Genomic DNA, 25,607 nt, shown 5'->3' on the forward strand with positions numbered 1-25,607 from the left:
GCAAGTCTGCTTAAGATGTAAATTTGGGGTGGATGTGGAGAGCTGACCAGTCAAACTTGCTTCTGGGACAAGGAGTTACCCTGTATATCGGGGTCAGCAACCTTTCAGAAGTGCTGTGCCAAGTCTTTGTTTATTCACTCTACTTTAAGGTTTTGCATCCCAGTAACATATTTTAATGTTTTTAGAAGGTCTCTTTCTATAAGTCTATAATATATAACTAAAATATTGTTGTATGTAAAGTACAGAAGATTTTTAAAATGTTTAAGAAGCTTCATTTAAAATTAAATTAAAATGCGGAGCCCCCCAGACCGGTGTCCAGGACCCAGGCAGTGAGAGTGCCACTGAAAATCAGCTTGCGTGCCGCCTTCGGGATGCATGCCCTAGATTGCCTACACCTGCAGTATATCATAGGATCATGAAATCTGAGGGTAAAAAGACAAACCACATAAACTTCATAGTAGCAGAAAGGTATTTTCAGTGTTTGAAAAAAAAAATAAAATTCAAACTTTATCACATTAAAAACATTACATGAGAAGTAAACATATTTACACTTCTGGTTTGATTATAAATATACATTATATACAAAATAATGTTATAAAATGTAGAAAGTTCAGTGCTTCTGATTTTTTAAATTACTGAAATACTAGACTTCAAAATAAACTACAAACAGACAAACTAAAATCCATATTATTGATTTCTGAAGGTCATCTTCAAAATGATCTCTGTGGTCAGAGCAGAAGATCAGTAGTGGACATTAGGACGGGACCTTGCCTGAACAGTTCAAGGCAGCAGATGGTTTAGTCCAATACTAGGATTTACAAGGTCAGGAACAGTAGTAGATAGCATAGTCCCAGGCTTCCTTGTATGGGATCTTGTTTCCTCCCTCCCCATTCCGCCCCACCTCGCAGTTTTCTTATCACTACAGTATGTCACAGCACTTTCCACTTGGCTGTCAAATATTATTGCTGTAAATGTATATATAAGATAGTCTATGTGCACTGAACCTACCAGTTCAGAACTGCACCTCTGCATTCAAGGAGTAGCTTCTCCATTTCCCTGTTGCTGTGGGCAGGAGTGAAACAAAGAGGACAAGCCTAGAGCCTTCAAATTATATTCTGAGTCTGTCCTTAAAGAGGGCCTCTCAGATGCTGCTTGTCTGTTGGGCATTTGCAACAGGGGTGAAAGGACTGTGTGTAGGAGAGAAGAGGTGGTTTCTACAATAGGGAAGTAAAGGATAGGGAAATAAACCCCGCCCTCTCCTTTGAAAAGTAACAGCTAGGACTTTGAGACTATTTGCAGTTGAAGGTGGCACCTGATTCAGAATCAAAACACAAAAGCCCAAGTCCTTGCCAAAAAAAAAAAAAAAAAGTTGTCAGAAGAAAAACTTCACTTCTATTCACAATCATTGGTAGTGCAAAGGGCATAAAAAGAGCTGAGATAGCTCAGCATGTGTAGGTTCCAGTAGGTGATTGAGTTGAAACGCATTTGTAAGGCTTTCAGTTAGGGCTGGTATTATGTTTCTCCTCATACCGAGGGGAAAGAGGCAACAAACATTCATTACACAAACCCCTTCTCAACAGTTTAGATGTGGAAAAGTCCGCTATCATTTCAGGGATGGAACTGTGTCCCAAATTACTGCTCAAGTCCAAAGTTCTCAAAAGCAACACCAAATGACAGAAACATAAATTCAGTATCCCTCTTCCCCATACCCGTTAAATTGCCTGAAATAAATGCAGCTGGAGCCAAGAAGATGTAAATAAATGAGCAGCAGGAAGTGTCAACGACCCCTGCCCAATACTGGTCAGGTACTGCAAAAGAAGGCAGTCAAGTCTCTGTTTGGGCTCCCTAGATTCTGACACGCTCTAGGCACTTTTAAACCTAGGAAAGAAATTGGGGTCTTATTTATTCTGTATCCAATACATTGCTATGCAGATATCTTTTTCTTCATGTGTGTTTTCCACGGCAACATCTGCATGTATAAGTGATAGTCAAGTGCCTTCTGGTCCAGCTGGAATCTCTCAGAGTTAGAGTTTGGAAAGCCACAGGCCTGTCCCGAGGAACTGGCCTCAATATCATTTAAAAAGCTAGTCAAAACAACATATTTTTCATTCTTCTCTCCTCTGCCCCCTCCCTCTTTTATAGCCAATTAAATTCCTTGTATCAAATGTCAAACAAGGACACTAAAAACAAAAAGGTGTATTGCATCTTTCGGTAAATTCACAGTCTGTCCAGTTCACCCAGTTCCAGCCTCCTCCTGAGAGCAGCAAGTTGCATATAATTAAAAAAAATCCAATCCAGTTCTGAATTGTAAACAATGCAACAAATGTCCATCTCCTGGCATCACCAAATCTGAGGTGCATACAAACTGACCCTTCAGTCTTATACCTGTCAGGAAATAAAATAATTTTAAAAAGGATTGAGAAGAAGGCAACATGTGTAGAATATTGTAGATTTAAAATAAAACAAGCAAATCAATAAACCAAGTACATCCAAATCAAACTAATTTAAGCCAGAGCTTTCTGCAGCTTAATAATCAGTACCGAGGGGATGAGGCTATCTCACTGACTCCCACAGGTCAGAGAATCACTAGGTAACAGCTCTGCCCTATTTCAAGTAGCCTCACTTTCTACAAGTGAATTAGCAGGTTTGAATGCAAGTTAATTTTGACCTAGATTTTCAAATCCAGCTGCCTAAAGTCAGGTTTCCAAACCCAAATTTGCCTGACTTTCGAAAATGCTAAGAATCATCAGGCAGCACTCTTGAAAACCAAACCACTTTTATTTAAATGCCAAATATGGATTTAGGAGCTTAATTTTAGGCAGCCAGGTTTGAAAACATTAGGGGAGATTTTCAAAGGCACATATAGCAAGTAGGGCCTAACTCCCATTGATTGTTAGTAGGAATTAGGCACCTAACTGCCATGTGCACCTTTGAAAATCTTTCCATTAGCCATAAGCTTTCTATTTTATCTGATTTGTATTCCCACTATTTTTCAGCTTGCCTTTTAAGTAGGAATCTTAGAGGAGCTAGAATTCTGTTGTACTGAGTGTTAATGCCACAGTAGGTTTCTCCTCCTCTGAAACTACAGTACCAAACTGGACAAATAAGCAGAAAAGTAGAAATAGAGCAAACTCAGTTCAAGGTATTTCTTCAGATAAGAAAGCCAACAGTTGGCATTAAATTACCCTTAACTTCTCATTGGGCCTTTTTCCAAATGATTATTAGTCCCTCAGTAAATATTCAGTTCTTTAACAGCTTTTGTTTAAATTCTCAACCCTACCCCACGCTGAACTCTTCCTGTAAAGGTCTGTTTCTGTATTGTCCCCTGGCCTCTCAGATAACACATCAAAATCTACACAAGTAACGGGATCCCGTGTGGCAAGGGATTTAAGTGCCCTTCCCTTACTTGTCTACACCTAGCACACAAAATCGGCACTGCTGCCATTGATGCAGTAGCATCGATTTAGCACGTCTTGTGAAGATGCGATAAGTTGATGGCTGTCCTCCACCTCCTCGAGAAGTGGAAGGTAAGTAAATCAGTGGGAGAGCGTCTTCCCGTCAACATAGTGCAGTGTGGACAGCGCTTTAAATCGATGTAAGCTACGTTGCTCGGGGGGGGGTGCTTTTTGCACACCCCTGAGTGACATGACTTACATTGACTTAAGCAGTAGTGTAGACCAGGCCTCACAGTACTCTTCCTGGTGCTTATTCAGCTATCTTACATCTATTGATGGAACTCCATGGCTATATCTGTGTTCCCATAGAACAGATACCACCCATGGATTATTCTCTTATGTCCTCTTGCTGTTGGGGGGACTCTCCTAGCTTTATGTCTATGGCCTAGGATCTATCACTTTTTCATTTTGTGGACCATGTATATAAGAAAGTAATCTTATTTACCACTGCCTCCACTCATTAAACTTTTATGATCTGATTTTCAGTAGTGCTGGGCACCCTCCGCTCCCATTGACTTCACTTCTGAGCTTAGCACCGCTGAAAGAAATAAGCTAGACTACTTCCCATATCTCCCCTCTGGATTTTCTGTTTGTTCTGGTGCTCCTGTGGGTCACCAGAAAGAGTTTCATGTACCACTGATGGTCTGCCAATCATAGCCTTTGATCATAGTATAGATGAAAACCAGAGGGTGCTTGAAATCCCTGCAATACAACTGCCACCCTCTCAGACTTCAGTTTTGAAAGATGACTTGCCCGGTCACTCTGAATCAATGACTGCCTTGGTAGAGTCTTAGGGAACTGTGCACTTACCTCTGTGGCTATGACGCACTCGTTCCGCTCCTCTGTTATCACGAAGACAGACTGGTACATAGAATCCCTTGGAGAGCATATTGCTGATATCCTACATTCTGGCTTTTCACTAAGGGAGACACAGAGACAAAGTAAAAATATAAGGACTCTGAAGATAATAAAATCCCTTATAAAGGTCTTCTAGAAATATCCATAGGAGAAATGGGAAGGTAGAGGATGAATGGGAAGGGGAAAATGGGTAAAAAGATGAGGTAATACCCTGAATCAAGTAACAATCTTTGTTTCAGGTGTTCTCTACAATGAGCAGAGGTTACAACTGAAAAGAGGATTCCGTCCTGCTACACTTCCACCGTGCCCTATCTAATAATTTACTACTCCACTCCATCTCCTGTCCCTTTTCATTTCCTGCAATGTCAGCATTACAATGCAGCATTTAAACCATATGTGAAATCCAAGTGAGAGATTTGTACATATATCAAAAGAATGAACCAATGGAAACCCATCTTTTTCTCTCTTTGGCTGGAATATGGCTCTTATTCTAACCCTCCCACTCCCACAAACCAGGATGTTCTTGGGAAGGCTGTCCTAATCTTTACATTATTAAGATCTGAAATAATTATTTTTAATCTCAGTATAGATCTGTTCTTGTCCCTCCATCATCTAGTTGGGAAGGAAAGACTCTACTTATTTTCATGAGTGGACTGACTGCCAGTCCCCTCCATTACCCATGCTGGCCACATCCTGGGTAGAAACAGAGTTTAATTGACAGGCACTCATGCTCCAATCTGAAGAGTCCCCACCCTACCTATTATCTGTTTCCCCTCCCCCCACACACTTCTGCTCCCTGAATGAAAAACTGCCTTTTCTCTCATATGCACCTTGGACAGATGTGGCTTAACAATTACCGGGGAAAACTGCACTCTTACCTGTATAATCGGAGGGGAGGCTTCTCTCCTAAACACTTTTCACTTTTGTAATATTTATCTTCCTGTGTCCCTCTGCTTGGCAGATCCTTTACCAGGTTATAGTCCAATATATGGTTCTTAGGTTTGTAGTTTGATTTTTCCAGCCCACAGTCCACCTCTAGGTCTTTATTTTTATTGGTGTTTTTGAGTTGGGAAGCTGGAATAAGGTTGTCCCTCTGGAAATCAGATAGATTGTTCATTGTCTCCAAGTCCTGCTCTGGGTGCCTCCGCATCTGTCTGAGGACCATAGCTATCATGGAGAATAATACAAGCAAAGCCACCAGTCCCACACCCATGGATATAGCTATCCAGTGAATAGGTTTAGGAGGATATGGAACGGGCACTGTATAAACCGGGAACTCACAACGGCTGCCCATGAAGCCATAAGGACAGCTACAAAGAAAGTTAGCTTTATAATGTTCACCATAGCACGTGGCCCCATTCTGGCATGGCCCAGAGGCACATTCATCTCTGGTTTTAACGTCACAGTTCCTGCCAGTGTAGCCTGGCAAGCAGGTGCAGGTATAGTCATTGATCAGGTCATGACAAGAGCCCCCATTGGAACATGGATTCCTAGCACACTCGTTGATATTTATCTCACACTTCTGACCAGAGAAACCAGCACGGCAACGACACACACGGAGTTGACCCAAATCAAAGCAATGACCACCTGGAAAAAAATACAATAAAAAGTTTAGTCAGCAATGGACGTCATCCTGAACACTAAGTCACTTCCTCGGTAAGCAATTCATATTACTGCAACAGGCGGGAAATAGTTTTACATAAACACAACATGCAAAGCTCTACAAGTTGCCTAATCATGCTATTGTGATTTATAATCACGTCCTTTTAATATAATGTATGCAATGTAGCCATGTTGGTCCCAGGATAATAGAGAAATAAGGTGGGTGACGAAATCTCTCTCACCAAAAGAAGTTGGTCCAATACAAGATATTACCTCACCCACCTTGTCCCTTTAATATATAGGTAGTTTAATTTAGTCTGCACACTTCTCCCCTTTCCTCCTTCCCTTGATAAATCTCCTGCAATCTCTAATGCACTGGTAATTTACATACAATAAAACAGTGTTAGTTCCTTTGTGCGGCCAGGATAGGAAGTGAATATATAACCGGAGAGGTAGGCTGATAACACAGAGGAAGGGCTAGAGATCAAATTAAAGATGTCTATCACTTTTGCACTGAAAGTGTGAAGGATCAAGAGATACACACGATCTCCTCATGGGAAGACTTACCATTTGCACAAGGGTTGCTTGTACATCTATCCACTTTCTTTTCACAGTTAGATCCTGTAAAGCCGAGAGGGCAACGGCAAGTGTAGCTGGCTCCTTGGTCCTTTTCCAAGCATGTGCCACCATTAAAACAAGGTGAGTCAACACAAGTCAAGGCACTATGCTCACAGTGAGCACCATAGTATCCAGGGGGACATAGGCAATGGTAGCTATTCTCCATATCCTGCAAAATTAAAAACTTAACATTGGACTTTTGCTATTTGACTCTATTCAACGGCAGTTACTCTCATGTAGCCTCTGTTGATCAACAGCAAACTTTCTTCCATCCCTCCTCATCTACCTGATGGGAATATATTGTTCTCTGCAGCCAGTGAAGTATTTAGAGAAAAAAATGCAGCTGGGACTCAGAAGGATTAAGTCACTAGACAGGAGGGTGGATTTGATTTAAATCACCAGTCAGGAAGGCTATTTAATCATGGATTTCTACACAAAAGCGCATTCTTGTTGGTTGTTATAACCTTAATACATATTCTTCACAACTCAGAAATAGATGTAGGTTTCATTTTTAGAAGGTACACACTATACATTTTTTAAATGATTTATTTTGAAAACTTTTCAGGTTAATTTTACAGCTATATCAGAAAATGAATGATTGTTTGGTTATTTCATTTACCAACAGTAATTGAAGCAGATATGTATGAAATCATTGGGAGGTGAACTATCTCCAATTCAATAGGTTAATCATTAATATTTGGAGGATTTTCTTGCCATGCTGTATTAGGAGGAGAACATCACCAGACAGACATTTACATTGTTTTATTTAACTAAACAACAACAACTTTATGTATTCTGGATTTTTTTCAACAGCAAACATATATTTTAACAAAACAAGCATATGAATTTTTGAATTTAGTTAAACATACAAGTTTTTTAAAATCAGGTTTATTTTGTTAAAATTGTTTTTAACTAAAATACTTTAATTAATTAAAAAAAATTATATCGTCTATGTCAGCCAGGTCAACATAAGAAACTTAAAATATTGGCTTCTGCAGCTAACTCAGTTGTCTTCACCTTCATTTTCCTGTTTGTTCATAATCTGGAAAAGAAAAACAAGCTTTCCTGCTTTTTCAGGTCCCAAACGATTTCTCAGTTTGGAATGAATTAGTCCAAAGGAAAAAAATACTCCTTCTACACCGGCAGAAGACGCTACTGCTGTTGAAGTGATAATCTCACTTTTAACAGTCTTTGAATCCAAGTGCTTAAGTGACTTCCACCAGTTCACTGGTGCGACTTTCTTTAAATCATCATCAGCAAACATATATTTCTTGAATGGTTCTTATTCCCAAACTGGGTCTCTTTTACGGCCTGCTGCCATTATAGGTTTTCCCTTCTAATGAGAGAATGGTTTGGTAGATCTCAAATCAATGAGAAAGACCTCAAGACTTCTGGCATATGCTGCTCAAACAGTTTCACTTTTGTTTCTACTGCCTGTCCCTCCCTTCTCACATTTATCTTCAGACTTCTCCTCCTTATCCAGATCTATTCTGCCCCAACAATCTTCTATTCATTGAACTTTTTGAAAGTCTGCACTTCTAGAGAGAGGAAAGGGATTGACTCTGTGTACACAGATTTGCAGAGGGACAAATTTGTTGAGGTCTGTTATTTCTCACCTCTCTATATTATTTATTTATTTGTTTAAAAACATTTTTGCTGTTAACAAGCATGTTATCTCTGGAGACACAAATCCACAGTTTGAGAACTGCAAAACTAAGCATCTCTGATGGTATCTTCAAGACCAGAGATGGAAAACTATGGCCCGTGGGCCACATCTGGCCCATGGGACCGTTCTGCCTGGCCCCCGAGCTCCTGGCCAGGGACGTTAGCCCCCAGCCCCTCCCCTGCTGTTCCCCTTCCCCTGCAGCCTCAGCTCACTGTGCTGCGAGCGCAATGCTCTGGGCAGCAGGGCTGCGAGCTCCTGGGGCACTGCCACTGCAGAGCCCGGCCTGACCTGGTGCTGTGTTCTGCATGGTGCATGGCTGGCTCCAGCCAGGCAGCATGGCTGCCTGTCCTGGTACAGCCCGCACCACCAACCACCGGTGCTCCAGGCAGAGCAGTAAGGGGGTAGGGAAAGGTGGAGGGGGGTTGGATAGAGGGCAAGGGGGTGGTCAGGGGCTGCGGGTGTGGATGGGGTGGGGAACTGGGGGGTTGAATGTGGGGCGGGGGTTCCGAGAGCGGTCAGGGAGAAGGGTTGGTTGGATTGGGCATGGGGTGGTGGGGGGCAGTCAGGGGCAAGAGTTTCGGGGGAGGTCAGGGGACAGGGTGAAGGGGTGGTTGGATGGGGCAGGGGTCCCAGGGGGACAGTCAGGAAGGAGGGGGGTTGGATGGGGCGACAGGGGGCAGTTAGGGGGAGTGGTCCGGGGGTGGTCAGGGAACAGACAGCAGGGGGTTGAATGGGGTAGAGGGGCCATCAGGTGGTGAGAAGCGAGGGGGGACGAGGTTAGATAAGGGGCAGGGGCTGGGCCACGCCTGGCTGTTTGGGGAGGCATAGCCTCCCCTAACAGGCCCTCCATATAATTTTTGAAACCAGATGCAGCCCTCAGGCCAAAAAGTTTGTCTGCCCCTGTTCTAGACTGAGCACTGAGTGCCATTGGGTAGATAGAAAGATTAACCTAAATAATGTACAGAAGCCCCTGGAACCCCATAAAATTGGGTCCCTAATCCATGAAGTATTGGAACTCCTTTACAAAACTTTTCTTAAACATTACATGAATATATTGTCTCATACTATAGAATTAGAATTTATAATCCCTATTCCATGATGAGATACCTTTGAGCTATAATGTATCTTAATTAAAACTATCTTTAGAAGTTTTTTTCCCTCAAAAAGCATTTCACTAAAAAAAAAAAAAAAAATCACATTTAAATAAAAAATCCAATTTTTAGAAAAGTTTTTTTAAAATAATTGATTTTTATCCACCCTGCTAGACAGACACGTTCAGAGTAGGGGTACTCACTGAATTAGTCACGCTGAGCAGGTGCAACTGTGGGATCCAAATGGCCAGCTAAATAAAGACACTACTAACTTTACCACTATCTATTTAATAGGATCCCCAGGGCCCTCTTAGGCCTGCACTGTGTGGGTTATCTGATAACACAGTTGCAAGCTGCCCATTCATCCTCTGCACGGTAGCCCATTTTGCTACTCTGTGAAGAGACCCACCTGTAAACCGTAATGAAACCCTCTGCTATTTCTGAGTGTGATCCTTGTGAGCCCTTGGGGGTGAACAGCGGGGCTTAATGCACTGGCTTCAGGCAGAATATACAGAGCACATTTGATATCCATGATCTATTGTTCTTTTTCAACAGGTAAAATTAATGACTGAATGGTTCTGCAAATATATTGAAACACTAGACAGCAGAATGCTCTAAAATGCATAAGCTTGTACAGAAGTTTTAATAGATCAGCTTCATATTGTATGATATTATACTCCTCTAGTGTAATGCAGGTTTACTCCTTTATTGATGGCTAAAAAGGTTTTAGTACATTTCTGTGTGCATTTTGGTTTGAGGAAGTTTATTTTTGATATTTATTCTCTTACTAGGCCAGCATCTTGCATGGATTTCATAATGGCCTCCCCAGCAAGGCTCAGTTGACTAGTTTTGATCTAGGCAATACATCTCTTCCTATAATAAACTTCCTCCCCTGACACTTCCAGGAAAGGGTTCAGTATGTTATCTGAGAGTGTTAGCAATGGACCTGTCAACTATCAAATTCCCAGTGTGTTGTTACCAAGCCATATTTTAAAAGATATACTTGTGTCTGTTTCAGACTGGCTTCACATTTAAAATTAGCTCTTACCGTGCAACTACCACCATTCCTACAGGGGTTGCTGTCACACTCGCTGATTTCATGTTCACAGTCAACACCGGTGAAACCAGGTTTGCATGAACATGTGTAACTGCCTTGGCCAGTGTTCAGACAAGTGGCTCCATTTTTGCATGGTTTGTGGTGGGTGCAGTAGTTGAGATCTGCAAAGACAAATGTTAGAGATTTTGACAACCTAATAGAACCCACTCATTTGTCAAAATATGACAGCACAAAAAGTGAAAACAAACATTTTAGATAGCAAAAAAAATATAGTTTCAGCTAAGAGAGTTTTCATTTTGTTGTCAGCAGAATGAATACAGATTATTTAACTCTCCAAATAACCAATAAATCTGTTATTTCTCCCATCACAGTATATCTAAGCTCCGAAACATGGAAGACCTGGCAAACCTTTAACTATATAAGTGCCGTAGTATACTCTCCTTTGTGTATGTATAAACCCATTAGCCTTAATGGGATTTAGATGTGCACTTATCAAGTTGAAAAGTGTACATCCTGTGAAAGACAACACATGCCTTTGCCTTGACAAACTTAACAATAAGCCTTGCCTTATTCACACTTAACAACCTAACCATATCACAACCATTTTTGCAGCTATTTACATTGTTTCACAACCGTAGTTTATGATCTCAGTTTCAACAATATAACTATAGCCTTGAGGACACATTCAGCTGGGTAAAGTTCAGCAATTCAATGGGTGAGCAAGTAAAGTGGTCTGGTATCCCTCAAAACAGAACCTCTGCTTTTCAATCTTGCTCTATGAGTTTTCTCACCCACTCCAGACTCATCATGAGTTTACTTCCTCATGTGTAGAAATAAGGAAGGCTCAAATGGCCATGTTTACTTCTGTTGGAGTTAGTAAACTGCTTTATTTCTACTAATAAATAGCTGAACTTACAGTTCTTGTTTGAACAAGCAAAAAGACTGCATATTCAGCATTTCAACCAGTTTTTAAAGAAAAAGCCACAGTTAAAAATGTTAATTTGTGTTTTCATGTATATTATTAATAGAGTTAGTATGATGGAGACTTTCAACAAATTGTTGCCTATTGGCATTTCACTGGAAGAGATTTATTCCAGATGCTCTGCGTTAGGGCTTGTCTACACAAACAATTAGTTCAAGGCAAGCTAGTGTGAATCTATCCTGCACTAACTAACCTGCTGTGGAGTAACTGTCCGTAAGCACCCTGCTGAGACACATTAACAATTGGTTAGAGCACTCTAATTTTTTCAAAGGATTAGAGCAGTCTACAAGCAGGCTAGTGGGGGCAGGGAGGTAGATTCACACCCCAGCTTGCAGCGAATTAAATGTTTGTGTAGACAAGCCTTAACATTTCTTAGCTCAGTACCATCAAATACACAAACTAACCTTGGTCACAGAAGAGGCCACCCCAGCCTTCATCACATATGCACTGCCATTGTGTTTTACAAGTCCCATGGCGACAGCCTATATGAGGAATGCACTCATCACAATAACGGCCTTGCCAGCCAGGACGACAGCTAGAAAAAATTTTTAAAATGTTAATTACAATAAAAGGTTAAAGATGCTGTCAAGTTCAGTTTGAGATCATCATCTACTCACATGCACTCTCCTGGCTTGTTGCAATATCCATTTTGCTCAGTACAACCAGACAGACAGATGGCTATATTAAAAAAAACACACAAAAAGCAGATTTAAAAACATTTGGCAATATAGTTTACACTTTAAAAAAATCACTTTTTAATAAATATATTGAAACCTACAACATACTTTAAAACTTTCATTTAAAAATTCAGATCATAGGCAGGAAGAAGTGAACAAGAGAATGCCAGCATTTGCTGTGAACACAGGTGTCTTTTAGTTTTTCTGTTTACACAACAAACATGGCCACCTGCTTCTTTAAGCTTGAGAAAAAAATAAGAAGAGGTAGCCTGTCGTCTCACTATTGCACTACCACTGATGCATCTCCTCTGGGGGTAGCAGTGGTGAAAGAAAGAGCATGGGCAAGCGGCTGTCATTTGAACTCAGAATATAGATGGTTAAAACAGTGGTTATAGATGGTTAAAACAGTGGTTAAAACGTTGCTGTCCTGTCTACCCTAGCTCTCACCATTGCTGCCACCTGTGGAATTGCACCAGAAGTACCAAGAAGCTGAAAGTTTTGAGGGGGAGGAGGGAAGCCACTGTAGGCAAGGCCTCACTGGGCACAATGTCTTTTTCTTTCCAGTGCTGTGAGCCTAGGGGTCAGTGTGAGGCTGGGCTCCGTGTAGCTCTATTATTTAACTGTGTAAAGGGGGTTGGGGACAGGACCTGTTTGTTAGGTCTTGGCTACAGCTAGGAAAAAAAAAGGGTTTGTTCTCATCAACTGCTAGGGCTAAGGCAGGGCCAGGGGTTAACTCCCAGTGAAGACAAGGCAGTGCCTGAGAGAAACTCTCTTTAGCTCCTAGCCCTGCTAGCACGTGTGCGAACTACACTTGTCTTCACTAGCCTCTCCCTGGACTCTGTTATGGGGGGCTAGGGAGGCTTGGCAGGATCACCCTCTTTCCACAGTCAGTACCCCCTGTAGGGGCGGGCTGGCCGCAGGAAAGAGGCGCTAACAGCCGCAGGAGCCTGCAGTCGCCCCGCGGATTTCCCCAGTGTGCGGGGCTGGCTGAGGAGGAGGCATTGGCAAAGCCGCTCAGCACGGGGGAGGGCGCGCTGTGGCCGCCCTGGGAGGCGAATCACCGGCCCCAAAGGGTTCGCGGCTGGGAAGAGGCTGCAGGGGCTCGCCCCCGCCCCGCCACTACTCCCTGTGGCGCCAGCACACCGCAGAGCCACGCGCTCCGAGCTCGCAGCCTGTTGGCTCCAGCGCGCGCCCTTTGCTGCCTGCAGCCTCCGCAGCTGCGCTGGAGGACTAGGGCTAACCGCCTTCCCCGCCCCCAGGCGCTGGCACGCGCCGCTCGCAGCTTTACCACCTATGGGCAGCCCGTCAACAGGCGCGAGGCGGCAGCGGCTGCCCGCGCGACAGCTCCGCCCCTCGGGTGCGGCCGATAGGACTCCTGGAAGGGAGCGCTGTGGAAGTGCGGGGGAGGGGCGTGGCAGGATCCCCCTGCCCCGGGGGCTAGCGGCGGGCGGTGTCACTTACGCTCGGTGCAGTACTCGCCGGTCCAGCCCGGCAGGCAGGCCAGGCTGCCGTCCGCCTCGCACACGTAGTGGCCGAAGGGGTCGTCGCGGCGCTTGCAGAGGCGGGAGCAGTTGTCCCCGTAGTAGTGCTCGCTGCAGATCACCCGGTAGGAGAAGCGCAGCTGGGTCTGCGAGCTGCTCTGCACGTCCTGGGACCAGTTCTCGCCCACCGCCAGCGGCCGCTGGATCGCCACCTGACTGATCAGCCACTCCTTGGCCGGCGCCCGGGAACCTGCGGCACGCACACAGCTCGGGCTCAGTGCTGCTGCGAGACACAGCCCCCTCCAGCTCCCCCGTACTGCAACCCAGAGCCAGTGCCACCCCACCGTGCATCTCATTGCCCTCCCAGTGATGTGCCCTGACTCTATGCTAAATCCACAGTGGCACCTCCCCAACCAATGCCACCCACAACTGCTCAGCGCAACTAGTGACACCACTTCGGCTAAAGATCAAAATGTTAAAGAGTTCTAAAAACTAGACAATGCACGGTACTTTATCGATGCAATGGCACCGATCCTGATCCCAGTGATAGCATTACTATTTTTCCGTTTAAATGAAAAAAGGACCAAGGTCGGGCCCGGAAACAGTGCATTATTCATAGCAACACGTAAACATCACTGTATGGTTTACGTCAGATAAAGGGATAATAACTGGAAGGACAATTTCAAAGAAGCACGGTGCATTCTGCCATTTGTTTGCATGCGATATGGGGAAAAAAGGCACATACCATGTGCTAATGCAAAGCACACCAGTGTGGAGTTCAGGAACAGCACTTCAGCTATTGTCTCTAGTATCAATGATTATTAATCATGAATCTAAGAGGCTTTGCAGAAAGCTTTTCAAAGTGAGAACAGTTGTGCTGTTGAAATATCCTTTTCCTCTATGTCAGAAAAACATCCCAAAGCCATTATTTCTTTTCCAAAGGGCGGAATTTGAAAAAGGTGTAAAATACAGGAAAAGGCAGTCATGACTTTTTGGCAGCCTTGTAGTTTTCTCACCAAAGAGCTCCTTTCTTTCCCACGCCAAAAATAAACTGGAGGAAACGCAATTGTGTTGGAGATTAGGTAGGGGACAAAATCAAAGCAAACCTGATGGATATCATTTAGGGAATAGCTCCCGATTGTAGGATAAAGCTAGCACCGAGATTATAGTATAAACATCGGAATTCAATGAGGTCAATTTAGTTTACTTTAAAACTTGTCTAGTGACGTTCACAGGTTAACTATTTCGGATTAGTTTACAGACAAGTATCGAATTTTAGGAAACGGTCGCCCCCTCGTGATTGCTAAGTGCAGTGTCATATTCACCTTCTGGAAGGTAATTTGCAGGAGCATGCCAGGCTTCAATGATCAGTGAGAAAGTTCCCTGCAAATGGAAACAAAACATAAGTGAGAGGAAGATACAGAATTTAAGACAAGCGAGATCTTGAATTAGATTGATCAAAAAAGGTTTTGGTCTGTCACAGAGTCTTCCTTGCAGCTGAAACAATTGGGTGAAACAAGGAAACCGTAGTGCTGCCAGGTCGGAGATACACATTTTAATTAATCTAATTGCAGATAGCATTACTTTGTCCGAGTCAATGAAACGGAGCTTCCTTAGGGTTGTTTTAATCTCTTGGGGAAACGTTTCTCTTGTCTTTCACTGACAAGGGCATTTTATTTCTCCTTTGATGGTTAGAAGGTTTCTCTCAACCCCCTTGCCCCGCGCCTCCCGCACCCACACACGTTTTGTTGAATGCAAATTTTCCCAGCTTCGATATATTTACATCTCTCTTCACGTAATACCGACATTTATGCTTATAGACTGGATGCAATATTCCATCTCTTTTTTCTTTACAAGGAAGTTATGGAAATAAGTCTAAGGACGAAAGTAGTTTGTTTTCGCTATAGATTAACAGCACACTCTGTTTAACCCTTTATCCCCCCTCCACACAATTTAAATCATGTTTAAGGTGGGATCTCACCGGCCACGTGAAGTTGAAGGGTAACTTAATGGGGCTTCCAAATCTCTCCGTTTCTTTAACGCTGAAGGAGTTTACTCCCAGAACTGGGGTGACGATGCTTCCGAAAGTACAGGAACCCGGAGAGACCACTGCCTGAAAATGCTTCAGACAGACGCGAAAGAAGGTCCTACAGTGGGGCGAACACGGTTTTCCGCTAGCCAGGGACCCCTGGCTATTCGCAAACTCGTGCAGCTCCAGTTGGAAGACGCCAGAGCCGGATACGCTCTGCACAAAGAGGAGACATACAAAAGAGCCACATCAGCGCTTACCCCAGGTTTTGCCATACAACTGGCTTCCATCACCCAATTACATTTAGGACCACTCATTCAGTGAACCCCCTTTTTTTTCAATGAGCGATTACCTGCTGCAAAATCATTAACAGAAACGTCAAGCCAAAGATGCGCAAAGCTGCCATCCTCCTGTTATTCAAAGCTTCACACTTTTAGTGGGAATTGGGTTTAATTTTCCTCCGATATTCCTCAATTGGTCCAAGTAAATGCTTCTTCCTTGAGACAAAAAGTCGTCACGACAATTCAGCCAGAACACCCTGTCCTTCCAATTATTCCCCAAGCACCAGCAGAAAATGGAAGGTATAATCCAGGTGTTTAAACCATCCCCCTCTGGGAATTAATCCTGCAGCCAACGACCAAACTCTGATTGCTTTAGTCGCCTTTATAAACTCCAAAACCGAATGGATTTAGTGAGAGACGCACAGGGGGAGTGTTTAGTGTTGAACCGCTCCTCGTTCACCGGAGCTAACAGCGCTCAGTAAATGGAAAACTTGCTTCCCTTCGAGCTGTTTATATAGTTGCCTCTTGTCCTCGCAAGCTCATTATGTAAACTGTCAGTCAGACTCACAGGCGATCCCTCCCCCTTTTTCATCTTTCCTTTCTGGAGAAAGAACCAAATGTTGTGGGAGCCCTCATATCCAGAATTAATACCCTGCTGCTGCTGCTGCACTGACCACCAAGGAGTCGCGCTGATTATTAACAAGCCAAGCATCTGTTGAGATATTTACAGCACTCACACTGGGAGAGTTCCATCGAAAAGCAGACGCTTGTCCAAGGAGAGAACCTTCCAAAGTAGCCAAACAATAGAGGCTAAAATATGAAAAATATGTTTTTTTATTTTACGCTATCGCCATTCAGCTTCAAATTCCTTCCAGACAAATGATCGCTAAAGACAAACATTGCACCAAGTAGTACAGCCCTTTAGTGACGAAGTTACCTGCCTTGCCTACTTGTGGTGATAGCAGCTAGAAAGTAAAAGTAAAATCGTGCTTATAAAAAATTGAAACACTGTAAGTTTTGTCACTGCTATAAACCCCTGCAATGTTGCCTTCCCCGTCCTGGATCATACATGTTAATCTTGAGGTACATGTGCGGAAGGCCTCTGGGCATCTGAATTCGCTCTTTTAGTTATTTTTAATCACAATTAAGGAAATTCACCAGGCAGTCAAGAGAGGGAGCAGAAAAAACAACCAACCACAAACCTCCATCCACATTCTCTTTTGCTCTCTCAAGCTCAATTTGATTATGTCTTTAATTTCTGCCTAACCGTTTAAAGGAGGGTCCTGTAACAGGTCACAATGCTGGCAAATCGGTTACAAAATCAAGCAAGCCATTTTGCTTCAAAAGCCTGGAATCCGTTTGCCCGCGGCCACATTCACGTTGACAAGATAAACTCAGGTGAGGGTGACCTTCAGGGAAAGTTAAATCAAATTGGAACTGGGAACATGTAAGATCAACTTGGATTATTTTGGGGACAAACCTAGCATCACTGCAAAGTTTGTAAAACAGATTTTTAGTAGCTATTTTTGGACTAAGAGTGTACCCTGCTAGTTGCAAGGCTGGCGTGTGCCAGTAAAGCCGCCTGATTGCAATGTGTGCTTATTGTTGGGTCGCGTGTCCCTCATTAAAGCCAAGCACAGAGAAGGCCTTTCATGTGGCTTTTTATTTCAGCTTGTTAAAAGGAGGGGGTTGGGGGAAGATAAACCTTCAGCTGTATGATAATGAGGTCTTGCCACCTTTACACCACGGCCTAGCGTAAGGCTATAACCCTTTCTGCTGCAGATCACCTGTATAACAACCAGTTGGTCCAATCATTTGGAAAATGTCCTATCAATTGGTGATACACTTTTATACAAAGGTGTTTCAATACAATTCGAACTCCCAAATCCACTCTCTCTCAAAAGCCCGGAACCTCGCTTATTTTGATCGGAGGAAACCGATAAATAGATGTCGGAATACGATCTAAACTGAGATTGTTATTTAGTCTCATTTTTAGATTTTCATCCTCACTTGTTTTTAGAAGAGCTTTAGAACTTGGAACAGCGAAAGGCGGAGGGCAAGGAGGGGACAGAACTGTTGTGAAGAAATATCACGGCTACATTACAAATCTGAAATGCTCTAGGGAGCAAATCGTCAATTTAGACATGCCCTGGTGCAACCGAGAGTTGCTGAAATGCCTGGAATGGACAGAACTATAATTCCGGCATCCCAGGAGGGTGCTGAAAAAATGCTCGCCTCAAAAACTGGCGTTAACTTCTGCTGCGTTTAGAGTCAGCTACTGAAAATAAAGACTCGCTGAAATTCGAACCGTGGCGTTTACTCTTGAATTGAGGCCGGAATGATTCGGCACAAACACTCCCAGGAGTGGAGCCGCTCTACACCGCACCTGTAGCACCTATGACTGTTGTTCTTTTCTTGTCCTCAGTCGAGCGTGGTCCAGCAGCTGCTTTCTCCTACTGCACCAGTGAACTATAGACCGGCTTTCTCCTCTTTTTTTGTCCTTGAGTGTCCCTTGGGTACACTCTAGTCCTCTGAGGACTCTCTGGCTATGGCACGGTGCAGGGATTACAGGAGGATGTTTGATCAGGCACCTCAAAGCAAAGGGAGAACGTCTTTGTGATGAGAGATATATCAGGTATCTTGCATAGGCGCATAAGAGGGGCTGCAAGAGGACAAGCCTTTGTCTCTCCAGATGAAATTGCCTAGTAAACAACTCGGAAGGAGGAATGTGCCAGCGCCTGATGAAGGCGGAATTCTGCAGCGATCTGACCAGCAGCGCTCAGCTTCGCCAGCAGCAGCTTCAACTGTCAAAATCAAATCTGATGCTAATAGCTTCGGTACTAAATAAAATGAGAGGCCAGATAACATCAGTGCTTGATAAATGGTAATGAGTGCCTAACTTGGGGGAACAGAAGGGCTGTGGGGCTCTTTAATTCACTATTGAAAGGCTAGCTGGGTACTGCAGGCTTTAGCAGATGTTAGTATGTGTGTGTTTTGATTTTTGACTTGTATTAGAGGTTTATTAGGCTAACCAGAGCCACCCCACGCATGGCCACTTGGCCCAGGCACCATCTGGCACAAGCAGGACGGCGTGCAGGAACAGGGCATCGCATTGGTGCTGAAGATCCACAGGCAGCATCTACCATATGGACTCGGTCTATTCTTCCGAGCTAATGTAGGTTAAAGCAAGACAAGCTGATCTCTTCTTTTCACAGCTCCGTCAAAGCTCCCTGAAATCCTCCCAACGTGCACCTTTGCAGATAGAATTTCACATTGAATCTGAATGCTTTAGGCATCAGCTTCCCTGCATTGATCAAAATATTGTGATGGGAGTGCACTTTCCAGTTCCCTGAAATGTAACTGGTCTGTCTTTACCTACTTAGCGCGCCACTATTTTTAGTTTCAAACCTTTCCCTTATTTCTCCCCAACTGCCAGAAACTGGAATTGCTCATATTTCCCCAGTGTCCCCACAAAATAAATATTTCCGGGAATCCTGTTGGTACAAAACAGATGTAAAATCCTCCCTAAACGCCAGGGATTATTGTGATTGCAGCCATAAACGAGGTTGTAATAAAATAATAAATACGAAATATAACAGACCACCTGCTGCATGTTGACAAAAAATTTTAGATAAAAAAGCTGCATTAATAGTATCAAGCAGCTGGGTCTAAAAGTTTACAGAGTGCAGGTGAGAAGCAGAGTTTTATCTAATTGTTTGTTTTCTACATACCTATTAACACGCATTCTTAGGTCATTTTAGAGTGCATTATACGGTAGCTTTCGTAGCACCCTTATAGGTTGGTCTCCGCATTTTAGAAACTCTGATTTCAGAGGTTTATAACTTGGTCGTTGAATGCCATTTTTCATCTCAGGTGGCTTATTCCTCCTCCACTTTCTCCAATCTACTGCTCAAGCCCTTGTAAAGCTCGAGACTAGGAAAATGGATAAGAAAGGATTTTGGATTTCTTTTTATCTCCCAAATGTATTTTTTTTTAAAAAAAAATCAGTTCGGTTCCTATCCCTCCAAGGTTTACACTCATGCTTAACTTTAAGCAGAAGTCCCACTGAAGTTAATTATGTGGTAAGTGTTTGTAGGCTCGTGGCCTTAATTTGTTTTTAAAAAATGATTTTTGCAGAAAGTGTTTTTATGTAAAGAAATTGGAGTCAATTAATATGGTGAGGAGAAAGCGCTTTGAAATTACAGATATGTTTACTTTGCTGAATAGCTACAATGCATATAGGAAACTAGTTACATTATGCACATTTTTACTAATTTTCATAATTGGCTTGTTATTTACACAATACATGGGTAGAAGTTTACGTAAGGATATAATGTTTTGTAAACTATTAAATTCCAGTGGAGCCAATCGGATTACATTTATCGTTTATAGATCCTTGGGTGACGCGCTATATACAAAACTGTTAAAGTATAACAATTAATTATTTTTAAAGCTCAGGGGAGTAACCAATCTCCAGCATCCAGCATGTTCAGCCATTCACAGTTTTAGAGCACTGTTCACCAATGTTAGACTTTTAGTTTAGTAGCTGCCATTTTATATCAGATGAAGTTCAAACTTGGCATATTAGTTGCCAGGCCAAATGCATTTACCCTACAAAACAATAATTGTTCTTTTAATTAATCTACTACTGGTGAAAGGTACCAGACTTCTCAGGTTTTCTATTCACAGAGCAAGTAATCATAGCAGTGGGAAAGAAAAATAATGTAAATTTACCCAGGCTGCCCTTCTCATCCCCAAGGATCTTTGTGTTCAGTTTCAATCTCCTCCTCCTCTCTGGGTGAAATTCACCTCTGTTTTGAGGGAAGCATAAGGCCTGTGCATCATTTAAGTCCAGGTTAAGCCCTATGTTGAGGGTTTAAATGGCATTTCAGTAATACAGAGGTGTTGTGCTGACGCTGACATTGATGTAAACGGATTCGGTGTGTTATGTAATGTGGAGTGCTCAGCAACTTATTTCACATAGGTCAGTGCATAACCATTAAAAAATCAGCTTCTGGTCACTATTTGGGCACTGGTTACTACTGACCTCTTCATTGTGATCACTCAGCAGAATCACACCAGTGCCCTAGATGTGAGAAATGATGTTTCTCAGTAACAGTATTCTGAATTACCCAGTCAGTATTATTTGTTTTTGGCTATATACTTATCTCGGGGTTTCGGGTGAATTTTTTTAACCTCTAAGCCAAAGTTGCCAAGACAATAATTAATATGTAGCAAGGCCTTTTATTACTTTGAAAAACAAAACCCGACGAATTTGTGACATCACCAACATGTATACTATGATAACCAGGTACGGTTGGGTTAGGTTAGCCATGATAAGAGCTTGTTTTGTCTTTGCTTTTCTAGCATGCATGGCCCATCAGAATTTGTTTCTGGCATGCGCTGGAGAGACAATTCGAATTCCAAGGCTGCATTTTTCCTTTGCTAATTTTCAAAGAAACAGGTATAACTATATTGAATGTTATGAGTATCCAAGTTAGTTTCATGAGCATTGTCTCCTCTTCATCTACTGGACTAGGGGAGGGATAGCTCAGTGGTTTGAGCATTAGCCTGTCAAACCCAGGGTTGCGAGTTCAACTCTTGAGGGGGCCATTTAGGGAACACTGGGGTAAAAATCTGTCTGGGGATTAGTCCTGTTGGTGAGGCAGGGGGTTGGACTAGATGACCTCCTGAGGTCCCTTCCAACCTTGATATTCTATGATTAGCCTGGAAATCCTTGAGGAAAAAGAAAAGGAGAGGGCCAGACAAAACGGGGGGGGGGGAGAGAGAGAGACTGAAAAAGAAGTAGGAAAATGACATAAAACGTGGAGAGTAAGAGCAGTATTAGACCGGGCACTGGTTACTAACCTTCATTCCCCCAAGACACTCACTGAAGATTATGTGGGCCACCAAAATTAGTATTGTGTTGCCATAATCTTCTTTATTATATATACTGGACTACTAAATTTTTAGATTAATTCCGTCATATCTCAAGTGGGCTGCTGGAATCTCAATGGGACTTTGACTGTGTCAACAATATTGACCAATATTCCCGACAGAAATAAACAACATGCTGCTTAACATGCTTAAAACTTGATACTCTATGGTACAACACACTGAAAAACGACACAACTGTATCCAGAGGTCCAACTGCTCCACTTCATTGTACGCCAGGGATGTCGGCTGGGGGAAGGAGTTGGGAAGGAGGAAGAGGTAGCTCAATCTTAACCACAGTGAAGCCTTTCTGTAGGGATCGAGATCCACAGGTCAGAAGGGCCGGGGGACAGACACATCCCTTTCCAAACCTGTGGGGCAAAGCAGCACAAGGTAACTCTGATGCCATGTGCAGGTTTCCCCACCGCGCTCTGAATCATTCCCGAGCGATTGGGAGCTAGCGTTACTCGTTCCGTTTTCATGCTGCCAAGGGGACTGAAAGGTCAGGAGGCCGCGCAGGGGTCTGCACAAACGGCTCTGGCCGCTAGAGGATCCGCCAAACGCTGAGCCCCCAGTTATCTCCATTGGTGGTGGCAAGCAGGCAAGGCAACCCCCTTTCTCTCCCCCCTACCCTTGCCCAGAAGAAGACTGGAGAGGAAACACCATGAGAACAAACTCATGGAGCCTTCTCTTCCTTGCATGGAGGTTACTTGTATCCTGCAGAAAGGGAATCGGGCCCACGGAGTCCCCCAGATCTACATGGGAATAACCTGAATAGGAACATGTGGGGCCCATATCTTTTAAACCAGGCATTATTGTAATTCAGAGGGCAATGAAAAGAATGGCAAGAAAGGGTAAATCAGGTCACTCCCTGGGTCGGGATACTTTTCTCCCTCTGGAAGTGTCTTATAGGATTGCTAAAGGACACAAAGAGAGACCTGGGGTGGAGGGAAGCCAGGGGCAGCACAGCATCTGAATTCACCATTGCTTCCAACGCGTGGGTGTGCTGGGAAGCAGCACTTAGGAGAGCTGCCAGGTGTAGTTATTCCAAAAGCCGCTAAAGCAAGGCTCGTTTTCCACTCAGTGTTTTTACAGTCACCTGCACATGGGCCCCCAACACTCAATGGGGCTTGCAGGCACTGCTCTAATGCAGATAATAAGTAACGTGGCTGGGACTAGTTTTTCAACGCAGAGCTTCAGGCTCCAGCTCCAGGTGGTTAAAAGGGAAGCTATAGTCTCAGTGAAGTCAATAGACCTTCGTTCCTAAATGGACCTAGCAGGATTTGACACATTTCTTCGGTTCTCCCGCTAATCTCACTCACAAGAGGGGAGAGCACAGAGCTTTCTCTATAACATAAAGCAGAATATTTTGGTCACTGTTTCCCTTCCTCAGGGTTTCCATAGAAGGAGAGCACAGGGCTCTATTAGTTCCAATCGGTACTTACAGAGGTTTCTGTTAGATTTCGGGGAGTAAATAAAGTGTTCTCCTTTGCTAGCTCGCTGGATGCAGAGTCCTTTTCAAGTTTTATAGATCAGAGACTCTGAAGATGGGAAAACTATGCCCTCATATTTCACATTATTTTCCTGTGCAAGATTGTGCACAATCAGCTTTCCACATTTTTAACCATGTTTGAGCAGATTTAATGTTTATGAAAGTGCAGGACTAAAACCACTGTCTCGATCCAGGAACCTGCCTAGTAGCAAGCAAACGTCTTTACCTAGAACCACGTTCTGCCCTGTTGTACTGCCCATCTGTACATCATTGGGCTCAGTGGGATTGCATGGGGGAAAGGGAGTGGTTAACCCTAGCAGAACGTGGTTGGAAAATGTTCCCAGGGACGCATTCTGCCCTTGGTTGCCCCTCCGCAACCTCATGGACTTTACTGAAGTTCCCTATAGGAACATAGGGATTGCCATCCCAGATCAGTGGTCTATCTGGTTCAATATCCAGTCTCTGACGAGAGCCAGACCCAGCTGTTGCAAAAGAAGATGCACAGGTGTAACCGAAGGCAAACTCTGGCATTGCATTACATATCTGATTTGCAATATTGATGCTCCGTCAATCCTCCGAATCTCCTGAGCAGAGACTATACAAAAATTATGTGTCGATTTCTGATGTGCTCAGTCTGGGACTAGTTGTAGATCAAACGCATTTTCACTCCTACTAGCCTTCTGAACCTAGCTCTCCAAAGGTGAAAAATGCTAACCCAAAGCACCAGACCGTACAGAAATGAACAAATCATTAGTATTTTTAATCTCTTCCCAAAGAAAGTGGGGGTTATCCATGGAAAAAGTCAGAATCCCACTAATACATAGATTTCCTTGCCTACATTTAATTTTTTTCTGTCTAAACTGGTACAACATTTTATCTAAATAATAGATAAATAGCACATGCTGGTCTCCTGCCAGAGTTGTAAAATCTTTCCATGTAACCGTAACATTTAAAAATATGTATTTTTTGGAAATTTATAAATCTACTAAACGTTTCTTTCCTATAATAATTTGTTTCTGTTCCACGTGGGTAATTAGAGGCAGGTCCATTAGTGAGTAAGCAGTGAGGCAGACCGACTTTTAAGCTTATACAGGTAAATGATGTAAACAGGTGCATAGAATATACTTTTCTAATAACTTCTGTAAATACCATTTTTTGTAGGTTTACATTTGTAGGTTTCTGAGACATCTGAAGGAATAAACTAATTCCAAGCAGCCTCTTTCAGCAGTGGTTAATCAAATTAGTCACAATGATCTAATAGAGCACCCGCTCCCTATGAAGATTAGATTTTGTCGTGTACCTTGAATGTTTTTATTGGTACCAGTCCCTCTTTCTCCTATGCATGGATTCATTTTGTGGTTTGGCTCTCCTCATCTCTTTTTAAACCCTTAGTTAGAAAGTTGCCCATCTATTCAGTGCTCACACACCAAGTTCCATGTGCACAGATTCACTTTGTGAGCTGGATTCCCTGATGGCTTTTAAACCCCTTAGTTAAAAAGTTGCACATCTATTCCGTGCTGACATACACCGAGGGACGGGGGGAAAAGTCCCACTGGCTTGTTTTGTTTCTGTCTAAATGTCCATAGCACACAGCATCTCTCCGGGGAGAGCAGCTCCGAGGGGTGTTAATGTGGTCGATTTGGGGTACAAATGTTTGGAAATGTTTCCTGATTTGCACAGAAGGAGGGGAGATTTGCAAACTGTTGCTACCACATGGCTCCTCCATTCTGTCCATTCTCATTGTAATGAGGACGGCGCGTGCCTCATCTGCTCCAGGGGAGCTGCCACGAGCCAGCCAAGCACGCCACGTGCCAACTGGGACAACAAGGCCCAGCCCAGCCTGGCATGCAGACACCAGGCAGCAGCAGCAAGGGAACGAGGCACAAAGGGCACCTGCAGATCCGGCAGCTGCAGGGAGCACAGCAAACCTTAGAAGAGGAGCCAGCTTTCCTTTAACACTTGCCACTTATCCCCTTTAAAGCCATCCCAGCTTGAGTTGCTGTGTTTTTTATTCCGATCTGTGTCTGTTTAACAGCAAGCAAGGGATGTAAATATCGCACGGACGGAGGATGTGACCAGCCTTTGAATGGGAAGTTTAGACTGCATTTCACCGGCTGTCGCTTCCCCTACCTCGCACCTGCAGACCTAGGGCTCGATCCGCTTATCAGGACTCGAGCCCTGTTGCCTTTTACTCTAGCTGATAGCGTGATAGGTACAAGTAGCACCCCCCCCCACCAAAGTGCCCCCTGGAAGAAAGCGACCTGTCTAGATATAAACCCGGCAAGAAAATTCTAACAATTGAAACAGCTCTCTCTTGCCACGGGGTATAACTCGGGCTGGGTTTAGTTACAACACGTGGGTGTGTCAATTCACCTATTGTTGTT

General features: G+C 43.5%; 1 protein-coding gene across 1 annotated transcript; it reads right to left on the reverse strand.

Annotated features, from left to right (window-relative positions):
• Nucleotides 1–297: 297 nt before the first annotated feature.
• DLL4 (delta like canonical Notch ligand 4) lies at nt 298–16,312 on the reverse strand. The gene is made up of 11 exons (XM_032769059.2): nt 15,869–16,312; nt 15,469–15,732; nt 14,813–14,870; nt 13,468–13,737; nt 11,947–12,007; nt 11,734–11,864; nt 10,339–10,508; nt 6,483–6,702; nt 5,192–5,900; nt 4,266–4,374; nt 298–2,385 (listed from the first exon to the last, which is right to left on the reverse strand). The coding sequence occupies exons 1-11, from the start codon at nt 15,920–15,922 to the stop codon at nt 2,380–2,382; spliced, it is 2,052 nt and encodes a 683-aa protein (XP_032624950.1). The 5' UTR covers nt 15,923–16,312; the 3' UTR covers nt 298–2,379.
• Between the last annotated feature and the right edge of the window lie 9,295 nt (nt 16,313–25,607).

The sequence above is a fragment of the Chelonoidis abingdonii genome, chromosome 4, assembly GCF_003597395.2.
Source record: "Chelonoidis abingdonii isolate Lonesome George chromosome 4, CheloAbing_2.0, whole genome shotgun sequence".
Taxonomy (NCBI): Eukaryota; Metazoa; Chordata; order Testudines; family Testudinidae; genus Chelonoidis; species Chelonoidis abingdonii.

Excerpts from the sequence above, each read along its gene's own strand:
- DLL4 (XM_032769059.2), bottom strand. The coding sequence starts at position 15,922 with ATGGCAGCTTTGCGCATCTTTGGCTTGACGTTTCTGTTAATGATTTTG. Across the intron at positions 14,871-15,468 it reads CCTTCAACTTCACGTGGCCG|GGAACTTTCTCACTGATCAT; the intron begins GTGAGATCCCAC and ends TTCCATTTGCAG. Across the intron at positions 4,375-5,191 it reads CCTCCCCTCCGATTATACAG|TGAAAAGCCAGAATGTAGGA; the intron begins GTAAGAGTGCAG and ends TGTCTCCCTTAG.